Source organism: Populus euphratica, unplaced genomic scaffold, assembly GCF_000495115.2.
Source record: "Populus euphratica unplaced genomic scaffold, PopEup_1.0 scaffold3.1, whole genome shotgun sequence".
Lineage (NCBI taxonomy): Eukaryota > Viridiplantae > Streptophyta > Magnoliopsida > Malpighiales > Salicaceae > Populus > Populus euphratica.
Genome location: NW_011499847.1, coordinates 4,472,087 through 4,484,315, shown reverse-complemented (window position 1 = coordinate 4,484,315; position 12,229 = coordinate 4,472,087). Strand labels below are relative to the sequence as shown.

Sequence of the window (12,229 nt, the reverse complement as noted above, 5' to 3'; positions counted from 1 at the left end):
GAGTTCAAGGGCCAATGGGAATTTATTTCCCCTACGAATAAACCTATTTTACAGGTTATCAGTTACAGCTGATTGCAAGTGCCGCCCCAAGTATAGTAGCAACATTTTAGGCGTTTAGCAGCTACAAGTCCTTGGTCCCCAAGTAACGCTCTGCCTATAAAAAGAATTTCATTGCCTTTCTCCTTGATTCTTCTCCTGCCTCATAGCACCAGTAGGCACCACCACAAACAAACAATTTTCAAGACTCTAAAACCCTCACTCCCATGGCTCCTTCTCCTTCCTTTCTCATTGGCCCACCAGAGATTTACCGCGGTGCCCCACTCACCACCACCGCAAGAACTCAAAAACCACAAACAAAAGCTCCTGTATGGTACCCTCAGATGGAGATTCCTACCTTAACCCCTTGCCAGTTTCTCTTCTTCAAAATCACTCCCAGTACACCCCCTGAAACTCTATTTCGCTGGTTAGAACGTGCCTGGAAAGAAGACCCAAATACCACTCTCAAGCTCATTTGCTATCTTGGATTAGCCACCATAAAGGGAAAACCTAATAAACATGCGTTCTTTAACTCGGTTCTTTGGCTTCACAAATACCAACATTATGTTCTTGCATCAAATCTTGCAGTCTTGGCAAGTTTTGGGTACTTGAAAGATCTTCCGGAAATCTTGTATCGAATCTTGGTGTTTGAGATGGAAAATGGAGGTTACAGTCAAAGCAGCATGTTAAATCAAGGAGAGAATGTGAAAATGGTTCGGATCGAGAATGAAGAGATGGAGAAGGAGGAAACGAGGGTTCTGAGGAGGGAGACAGACATGTTTTGGGCTGAATGTGCAGTCTTTTTTCACCGAACTGTTTCAGCATATCATTTCTTGCACAATTGTGTTGCAGATATTTATGCAGATTTGCTGAAGTCTGATATCGAATTCTTGAACTTGGGTGAGGTTGAAAAGATTAGTTTGGCTGCAAAATGGTGTCCTTCTGTCAATAGTTTCTATGATAGGAGAACTCTGATCTGTGAAAGTGTTGCAAAGGCAGTTTTCCCTTTTGATTCAGACCCCGGGTACTTTGATATTGAAAATGCTCACTATGTTTATAGGGTTCGAAATCGCTTGATGAAAGAAGTTCTTGTTCCTCTTCGTAAAGCCCTTGTGAGTAGAACAAGGTGTGATCCAATCACACACAGGCCTATTAGGCCTATTGTGTCAACCACTGTGAAGAAAATGTATTCAGGGCTTTGGACTGCGGACTACAATAAAAGGTTTAACGTTTACGTGGAGATTGCAGCAAGAACAATGAAGAAAAAAAAGTTGTTGCTTCCTCATGAAATTGTAGCTTTGTTGAGGGATGAAAGTAGCAGCATGGTTGCAGAGTCTAAATGGGAAAGGCTTGTTAACTACTTGAAAAGGAAAGGGAGCTTGAAGAATTGTTTGGCAGTTTTTGGGATATCAAGGGACATGAACAAAATGCAGAAGGATATTTGTGTATCGATGGGGTTGTTAGTTTCAGAACTCAGTGAAGAACCATGGAAGGGCAGGATTGTATCTTTTGGTGAAGATCCTAAGATTCGCATGATTCAAGGAAGTAATCTTCGAGCCAAGAATGAGTTCATGAGGCAATTGGACTATAGTAAGGCTGAAAATATTAAGAGGGTGTTTGATCAAATATTCGAATTTGCTCTTGCGGAAAAGATTAGCCAAGAGAATATGCCACAAAAGATATTTGTTTTCACTGACATGGGATTACAGCAGGTATCTGCTTGCTTGTGGGGCATGTGGGGAAGTTATAGGAGAAGGAGAGGGTGTACAACATTGCCAGAGATTGTATTTTGGAATTTAAGAGGTGAAACTGGTATCTTGAATTTCCCAGCAAGGAACTTGAATAGGGTGACGATGGTTGACGGGTTTTCGAATGATTCATTGGCAGCTTTGCTAGAGAGAGATGTGGTTCCAACTCTAGAAGATTTGATGAGGTCAATTGGGCCAGATAATATTTTGAAATCAACCATTTCTGGAGATTTGTATGACAATTTACTTGTATAAGAATGGTGTATATTAACATACAAACTGAATAAAACTTGGTTTACAGTTGCTCCTAGAAATCGCTTTCAATTGCCTGTCAACTTCTGAAAATTCACATTCCATGCATATCTCTAAAGCACAGGTTAATTTGTTTTAAAAATCCCTCTTGAATATAATTTGCCTCGAAAAATATGATAACTTGATTACAGAATCCATTATAAGAGTAATCAGAACATGATCAAATCAAAACAGTTGGGTGTTCAATTTAGTTTTTCACACTAAGAAGTAGAGGGTAAGAAAAATTAGGCTTTTGAGGTTGTTGTCAATTGATCAGTGTATGTAATTCCAATGCTTTGGCCAAGACATTAGATTTTTTATCGGTCTTAATCAGAGCTCTTGGTTTAAGATCTTGCAAATCAAGCAAAATTTTCACTTGCCCCCCTTTTACTCTGACTTCAAGAGTCATTTTGTGAAATATATCTCACAATAAATACGGGGCACATTCAAATTAGCCCTTTTCTAATCACAAACCATTTCAATAAGGCTGCGGTCTGCACAACTGATAGAAAGAAGCAGGACAGACCTATTAATTTGTCTGCAACTTGGCACTTCAAATCCGGTGGCAGTCTCTTGCTCTCCAACGTATCTTTGGCATGGTATGTGAAACCACTACCAAAGTTCACCTCTTTCTGCACGGAGTTAACGAGGATGATCTCAAACGCCAGTTGTGTTGCTACGAAGATGAATCTGTCACACACTTGTTCATTCGTTTCAAATTTTCATGGAGTGTTTGGAAGCGCTTGGTTGAATTACAGGGTATCATAACAATTGGTGAAGGCCACATTCTATGCCTGGCCAATTAACAAAGTGAGATTGTACCAAGAATTGGTTCATGGGAAATTCCTGAAGAAAACTCGGTTGATGTTATTCTTTGCATTTGTATGGTTCATCTGGCTTCTTAGGAACAAAATGGTGTTCAGCGAGGAAAATTCAGCTGTTGAGAAACTGTTTGGAATCATTTTCCTGTGGTTGGGCATTTGATTTAAATCTCCATTTTATGGATTTCTTTACTTGACTGAGGACCTCATGCACGGATTAAAAGACAAAGAACTAAAATAAAAAAATAAAAAAAATAGATATTAACTTTAAATTTAGTTTTAAAAGTTTAGTTTGATCCACCTTTTTTTTTTTCGGTTAAGAGGTGATCGATACCTTTAATTGTCTAAAATTTAGTTGTAATGTTAAACTTTATTTCCTTTATTTTTTAGTTTTTATTATGAGAAGAGAGAGAGAGGAAGATGTTATGTGTGTGGACCCAAATGGACGGTGGCAGCCATGGTAGGTGGCAGCCATGTTTGGTGGCAGCCATGGTTGGTGGCAGCCATGGTTGAAGTTATAGTCAAATGGTGGGTGCCTAACTTGCCCACCATTGTTGAACAATTATCTCCCTCCTCAGCTATAAATAGAAGGTGCATTGATAGCTGAGATAGACCACGAAATAGAGAGAAACACAGAGAGAGAGCTAAGGGTGAGAGTTGAGTTGAGTAGAGAACTTTTCTCCTCCTCCTTGTTTTGTTGTTTGTATTGCTTTTGAACTTGATTAATACAAACCAGTAGCTCCGTGGAGTAGGCAAGTTGTCGAACCACGTAAATTTGTGTGTGTTTGAATGTTTGGATCTCCTAACAACTGGTATCAGAGCTTGTTCTTGAAAGTTCTTGAAAAAGAGGGTGTTTGATCCAAACTCAAAAATCAAAGTTCTCAAAACGTGTTTTTTGAAAATATCATCGTGAAGACGACGACGAGAGGAATCCACTGGTGAAAACCCGGTGAAAATCCGACGTCCTGCATGCCCGCACGCGCCTGCACGCGCCACCACTAGTACTATCCACGCGCACAGACGCGCCTCACGCGCGTCACGCGTCTTCCTCGTCGTTTCCTGCAACTCGACATCGCCACGTCAACCGTTCGGCGCAATCAGCAGCCACGCAACCTGCCACATCAGCAATCTGACTGGTTAACCCGCCACGCCATCACACACGTCAGTCGAAAATCTACGTGTCTGCCACGTCAGCATAGCTGGGTTTTGATCCGGTGTGGCGCAACGACTATTCCTCCTGCCACGTGGCTTCATTTGCAGCGTCCAGTTATCCCAAAGTTTGATTGTTTAAATCGGAGCCATCCGAAGTCTGATTTGGGTGATCTCAGTGTCGTTTCCATCATTGTTGGTCATTCCGGACACATCTGTAAGGTCAGATTTTTAAGATTCAAATCCGAGAAAGAGTAAAAATGGCTGATGAAATAAAGGCTGCAGGAATTGAAAAATTTGATGGAACTGATTTTGGATATTGGAAAATGCAAATTGAAGATTATCTATATGGGAAGAAACTTCATCTTCCTCTGTTGGGGAGCAAGCCAGAAAACATGTCAGAAGAAGATTGGCAAATACTTGATAGACAAGTCTTGGGCATTATCCGGTTATCATTGTCAAGAAGAGTTGCTCATAATGTTACAAAAGAGAGATCCACAGCAAGATTGATGGAAGCCTTGTCTGGGATGTATGAGAAGCCGTCAGAAAATAACAAAGTGCACTTGATGAAGAAGTTGTTCAACCTGAAGATGACAGAAAGCACCTCTATTACACAGCATCTTAACAATTTCAACACCATCACAAATCAATTGTCATCTGTTGAAATTGAGTTTAATGATGAGATCCGAGCACTTATTTTGCTAGCTTCACTTCCAAGCAGTTGGGAAGGTATGAGAACAGCCGTAAGCAACTCAGCTGGAAAATCCAAATTAAAATATGATGATATCCGAGACCTGATTTTAGCTGAAGAAGTACGAAGGAAAGACTCGGGTGAAAGCTCAAGTTCAGGTTCAGCTTTCAACATCAACACTCGAGGAAGGAGACAAGACAGAGGCTTATCCAGAGGCAGATCAAAATCCAGGTACAGAAGTAAAAGCAAGTTTGGACCCAGGAAGCAGGTTGAATGTTGGAATTATGGCAAACTTGGTCATTTCATGAGGAGTTGCACAAAACCAAAGAAACCTGAAGCTGATTCTGCAAATGCCACTACAAACGAGGTACAAGATGCTTTGATCCTTGTTGTACATAGTCCTATTGATGATTGAGTTCTTGATTTTGGAGCTTCCTTTCACTATACTCCACACCAAGAAATGATTCAAAACTATACTGCTGGAAATTATGGGGTAGTCTATCTGGCCGATGGACAACCATTGGATATTGTGGGTATAGGAGATGTGCAAATCAAGACAATGAATGGATCTATATGGAACTTGCAAAATGTAAGGCATGTTCCTGAACTAAAGAAGAAGTTGATCTCGGTCGGACAATTTGATGATAGTGGCCATTCAATCCTTTTCTCTAGAGGAATGTGGAAGGTATCAAAAGGAGCAATGGTTTTGGCTCGTGGAAAGAAAATTGGCACCCTGTATATGACCACAAGATCAACAGATATAATTGCCTCTACTGAAGCAGAAAATCAGGCGCAGCTATGGCATTGTAGACTCGGCCATATGAGTCAAAAGGGGATAAAGATACTTCAGTCAAAGGGAAAGCTACTAGAGTTACAAAATGTTGATCTAGACATTTGTGAAAGCTGTGTTCTTGGAAAACAGAAGAAGCTCAGTTTCTTAAAGGTTGGCAGGACCTTAAGACCAAGAAAGCTAGAACTGGTGCACACAGATTTATGGGGACCAGCTCCAGTAGCATCTCTTGGAGGTTCTCGGTACTATGTGACTTTTATTGATGACTTCAGTAGGAAGGTATGGGTCTACTTTCTGAAAAATAAATCTGATGTGTTTGACACATTCAAGAAATGGAAGGCTATGGTTGAGACTGAATCAGGTTTGAAGTTAAAATGCTTACGATCTGATAATGGAGGAGAATACATTGATGGAGGTTTCAAGGAGTATTGCGTTGTCAACGGTATCAGAATGGAAAAGACAGTTCTAGGCACACCACAACAGAATGGCATTGCTGAACGGATGAACAGGACCATCAATGAACGAGCTAGAAGCATGAGGTTGCATTCTAGGTTACCTCAAACATTCTGGGCTGATGCAGTTCATACTGTAGTTTACTTGATCAACCGTGGACCATCAGTTCCTTTGGAGTTCAGACTGCCCGAGGAAGTCTGGAGAGGAAAAGAAGTACAGCTTTCTCACCTAAAGGTCTTTGGGTGTGTTTTCTATGTGCATGTAGACTTTAATGCTCGCAACAAGCTGGATGCCAAATCAAAGAAATGTTTCTTTATTGGCTATGGAGATGAAGAATTTGGATTTCGGTTTTGGGATGAATAGAACAAGAAGATTATCAGAAGCAGGAACGTGATCTTCAACGAGAAAGTTTTGTACAAAGACAAATCAAGTACAGAACTAGAGATAACTGATTCAGATAAGAGTCCACAGAAATCTGAATTCATACAATTAGAAAGGCTTCCTGATGTTACCACTCAAGAGTCCATACAAGACAGTTCAAGCACTTCAGTACCCACCACTTCTACACAAGATAGTGCAGAGCCAAGTGAACCAGCTGTTCGTAAATCTTCAAGGACTATAAAGCCTCCACAATGGTTCACACTTCTACTGAATTATATCTTGCTGACAGATGGTGGTGAACCATTAACTTATGAAGAATCCTTACAAGATGGAAACTCAAGCAAGTGGGAGTTAGCCATGAAGGACGAGATGGAGTCATTGTTGAAGAACAAGACTTGGGAGTTAACCAAACTGCCTGAAGGAAAGAAGCTCTTGCAAAACAAGTGGGTTTACAGAGTAAAGACTGAACATGATGGAAGCAAACGGTTCAAAGCAAGACTTATTGTAAAAAGGTTTTCAGCAAAAGAAAAGGATTGACTATTCTGAGATATTCTCTCCAGTTGTGAAGCTTACAACAATCAGAGTTGTTCTGGGGATAGTAGCTGCAGAAAATTTATATCTTGAACAATTAGATGTAAAAACAGCATTTCTTCATGGTGAATTAGAGGAAGACATTTACATGCAACAACCAGAGGGGTTTGCAATACCAGGAAAGGAGAGTCAAGTTTGCAAACTAAATAAGAGCCTATATGGTTTGAAGCAAGCTCCAAGACAGTGGTACAAGAAGTTTGATAACTTCATGTGTAGTACGGGATACACAAAATGCCAGGCTGATCATTGTTGTTATGTCAAACATTTTGACAACTCCTATATCATTCTATTGCTATATATGGATGATATGTTAATTGCAGGATCCAGCATGGAAGAGATTGACAAGCTAAAGCAACAGTTGTCAAAACAGTTTGAAATGAAGGATCTGGGAGCTGCTAAACAAATACTTGGCATGAGAATCATCAAAGACAAAGACAAAGGTATACTAAAGCTTTCACAGGCAGAGTATGTCAAGAAGGTTCTCAGCAGGTTTAGTATGGATAATGCTAAGCCAGTATGTACACCTCTAGGGAATCATTTCAAGCTCAGTAGAGACTAGTCACCAAAAACTGAGCTAGAACGTGGATACATGGACCAGATTCCATACGCCTCAGCTATTAGCTCTTTGATGTATGCCATGGTCTGTACTAGACCAGATATTGCCCATGCAGTGGGAGTTGTAAGCCGATATATGAGCAATCCTGGAAAGCAGCATTGAGAGGCAGTGAAATGGATCATGAGGTACTTAAAAGGCTCATCGGAGACATGTCTTATTTTCACAGCTGGCGGTTTGAAACTTGAAGGCTTTATAGATGCTGATCTAGCAGGAGATGTTGATAGCAGAAAGAGTACTACATGTTATATATACACTCTAGGAGGCACTGCTGTTTCTTGGAGTTTTACCTTGCAAAAGATAGTTGCTTTTTCAACGACAGAAGCTGAATATATTGTAGTTTCAGAATCTACAAAAGAGATAGTATGGCTACAGAGTTTCCTACAAGAATTGGGCAAGATGCATGGAAAATGTATTTTGTATAGTGATAGTCAGAGTGCAATCTTCTTTGCCAAGAATCCAGCATTTCACTCCAGAACAAAGCACATACAGATCAAATATCACTTCATCCGGCAATTGCTCGACGATGAACAACTGTTACTTGAAAAGATCTGTGGAAGCAAGAATCCAGCCGACATGTTAACCAAAGGAGCTACTCTCGATAAACTGAAGCTGTGTAAAGCTTCAGTTGGTCTTAAAGATTAAAAGACAGACCTAACACCATTTGTATGTGTGGACACAAATGGCCGGTGGCAGCCATGGTCGGTGGCAGCCATGGTTGACATGGTTATAGTCAAATGGTGGGTGTCTAACTTGCCCACCATTGTTGAACAATTATCTCCCTCCTCAGCTATAAATAGAAGGTGTATTGATAGCTGAGATAGACCACGAAATAGAGAGAGTTAAGGGTGAGAGTTGAGTTGAGTAGAGAAGTTTTCTCCTCCTCCTTGTTTTGTTGTTTGTATTGCTTTTGAGCTTAATTAATACAAACCAGTAGCTCCGTGGAGTAGGCAAGTTGTCGAACCTCGTAAATTTGTGTGTGTTTGAATGTTTGGATCTCCTAACATTCTCGACGTGGTGTGCCAAGAGATTCTCATCTCAATGGAAACAAGGACTTAAATGAGAACTTCTTGCCATACAAAAGCCCTCCAACTTTTTGCTGGATAACATGGAGAAAAAGTTGGAACTATTTTTCATTCATAATGGATTTGCTTCAAGACTTCACGTAAAGCAACTATAGGTTCTCCGCACTACTCTTATATTGCAGCTTGTTCTTTTGTTTAGACTGTGTATGGATTTCACTTTTAACTTGAGCTTCTGCTCTGCTCATTTTCTATTTTTCCTAATCAATCAGAAGTTTCTCTATGGATCTGGAACTATACATTGTTCCTAACTTATTTAACTTGTACTGGATCATTAAACAAAAGGGGGAGGAGAAGTACTTCCAAAACTAACCATGACAATGAACATGCATGCTTGTTAATAAAGAATAATATAAAATTAAAATAATATCTCTGAACCTTGTTTAACAACTTTCCTCATTTTTAACATGACATCAGAACAGAGCCTTGTTGATCAAAATTGAAAACGTAGCAGTAACTAATCCATCAGGAATTCAAATCTCACAATTATAATCCCATCGTTTTACCCTCACCTAAAGTGACTAAATGATAACATGCTCGTTTGCTTGAGATGGTAGCAGATAAAATGCTCGTTTGCTTCGTGAATTATACCCAAAAATTTCAAACTTGTAAAATATTCAACTTCTATCCGAAATTTCACTAATATGAATAGTCCGGTTGGCATGTCCGGAGAGCACAACTTGTATGACTTCTAAAAATCAAGCTCCTGTCAAATGGCAGGACTCTACTTTTGTTGTCATGACAGCATAAAGGAAGCTAGTTATGGAGCCTGATGGGAAGAAGAAAGTCAAAAAACACTTGAAGATTGTGTTTAAGTATGGTAAATGGAGAGATGATTATGGAATACTGCTCTTCTGGCAGAGACTTGTATAATTGCTCTCAAAGAACGATCAATTGAAGAGTTGCATTGCAGTATGTGACATTTTTGAAGGCACAAGTGGTACAATCGTGGAGGAATTTTGTGTCTCTATGGGAGTACTAATTTCTCAGGCTACCTATAACCCATGGAAAGGAAAGATTTTCACATTTAGTGATTAATCTAATCTCTGCATGATCAATGTTGACAACCTTATATCAAAATCGGAGTTTATTGGAGAACTGGATTCGAACTGGATTCCAGCGAGGGATCAAGTTTTATAAATATTTATGACCGGGTATTACAGGTTGTAATGACATAAAGGTTAAGTAGTGATAGGATGGTAAAGAGGGTTTTTGTCTTCACAGATCCGGATTTTAGAGATTCAACGAAGGAAAAATAGGCAGCAGAATACAGAGCGGCATGGAAGAGCTATAGGAAGAGAGGGTTCAAAACTGTACCTGAGATTGTTTTTTGGAATCCTAAGGGTTGCAAACCTAATCGTGAAGTTATTGATAGTCAAGTTGATCACCACCATAGACGGAAAGCAGTGGTTAAAGCGTTTATTTTTTCTAAAAAAAAAAAACTTATCAGGTATGTCCTTGATGGGAGATGATCATTCTACAAATGCTTGCACACAGCAAGAGGAGAAGTTGACAGATAAGAGCTTGGTTCCAGAGATGGATGAGATTTTAAGCTCTGCAACTAGCTGGGATGAATTCTAGAATGTAATGGATTGATGATGCGCAAATGAATTGAACAAGATGTTTGTATTAGCTCAAAATTTCTCTTCTATTCAAGCTTTAAGTACTGAGCTTTGCACTATTCTTTTCTCTCCTAGCTTGGCTAATTATTTTCTATATTTGCAACACTGAAACGTAGGAATTTTTTGTCTGGTTTGTATCAATTGAAAAGAATTAACCAAAAGTTTACACTTTCTTATGAAATATATCACAGAAAGAAAGGACATTGAGAACGGGTCCTGCTAGGGACTGCAAAATTGTGTACTGGAATGATACATGAAGATTGATCAACTAGGAGTAATTTCTGACAAATTAATCAAAGAACTACAAAGAAAACCAAATTGGAATCTACAAGATTTGGCCAAGAAGGCTAGTTTTTGTTTGGCAGAGTTTTGAAGCATTGGAAACCAAATTTTGATGTTTTCTGAAAAACTACGCGCAGGAAAACAGTGAGCAGGAACTGTATGAAAATGAAAATTCTCTGGCTACCTACTCAGTTACTCATTAAAAGCCTTAACTCTTTGACTCAGCTGGTTTCCAATGACATCTGATCTCATTTTCTCCGCCCAATAAATGGCAAGCACTCTCCTCTAACTACAAGGCTATAAGTTTTTTTTTATTTTTATGTCACATTATCTGTCATCTTAATTCTGTCATTGGAAAACAGAGACACCATTAATAGTTGCTTGCATTTGCAGCATCGATCACATGGAAGTAACTAGGAGGAGCCTGGAAGTAAATGGAAGGTATAATTGCTTGCGTACAAGAATGTCCAGCATGTAATTAAAGCCAGACAATACTTCCATTTGGTTGGTAGTAAATTTGGACTTTATTATTTGTGATTTGAACGATTTGTCTTTCACGACATGGAACCACTCTTGACTTTTGTTACTTGAAACATTAAATTATAGTGGTAGAAATAGAGTCAATATCTACCGTCGTCTTGTATATGGTGGACGCTAAGGTGAAATTGCACTCAAGACTTCAAACGAGTGTAATTTGCCTGAGAATTGTTTTGATTTCCCACAAATATTATATCACTCAATGATTGTCTTTCAAGTGTCTACTTGGATTAGCCTCGGTTTGTAGGGAGTTTGTCTGGAATTCCGTTTTAAAAAATATTTTATAAAAATTTAATTTTTATATTTAAAATGATTTTTTTATATTTTTAAATTATTTTAATATATTAACATAAAAAATCATTCTAATATAATTTCAAGTAAAAATACATATATCCCTCACTCTCAAACCTTACACACACATAAAGAGAAAGAGGGGGGTGTTCCATCCCCTTTGCTTAAATTCAAATTAAAATAATAATACTAATAAAATCATTGAGAAAGAAATTTATGCCTACGACATGAAAGATCTAAATAATCAATTATTAAAGAGAGCTCTCTCTCTCTCTTCCTCTCTTTATTGTTGATATGGAGATCAATATTTAGTACATCGATCGATTTGTTGATCATTAGGCTAATTAACACATCCACGACACTCATGCAGTTAATTTGTACTAAAATTATATACATATAAATCATTAGGCTAAGAGTTATATATATATATATATATAGTAATTTCTTCTGTGGATGAATACTTAAGAGTCTCGGTCTAGTTAAAAGTATTTCCTTCATTTCTTAATTTTTAAGTTTAAATCTTGGAATAATCATCTGGTAGATGTGTCTTTGAAATTATATTAATATAAAAGATGTGTTTTTTTAAATTGTTTTTGTTTAAAAAAAAAAACATTGTAAGCATATAATTTAATTAGAAAGAATTACAAGAACAATAACAACAACAACAAAAAAAAAAGAGAGATCCTTCCAAGAAATTTAATGCTAACCTTGATCTAAATTTCTTGGTCAAATCCAAACCTAATCCATAGTCAGAGATACGGGTCAAAATGTAGGGTTTTTTTGTATAATAATATTTGTGGTAATGATCTAAAATTCTACGTCGAAAGTCAATAAAAACGATCATTTCTAAT

General features: G+C 38.3%; 1 protein-coding gene across 1 annotated transcript; it reads left to right on the top strand.

Moving 5' to 3' along the window:
* Positions 1–263: 263 nt before the first annotated feature.
* On the top strand, positions 264–2,039 carry LOC105111340 (uncharacterized). Its single transcript, XM_011006663.1, has one exon. The coding sequence runs from the start codon at positions 264–266 to the stop codon at positions 2,037–2,039; it is 1,776 nt and encodes a 591-aa protein (XP_011004965.1).
* The last annotated feature ends 10,190 nt before the right edge of the window (positions 2,040–12,229 follow it).

Excerpts from the sequence above, each read along its gene's own strand:
- LOC105111340 (XM_011006663.1), top strand. The coding sequence starts at position 264 with ATGGCTCCTTCTCCTTCCTTTCTCATTGGCCCACCAGAGATTTACCGC.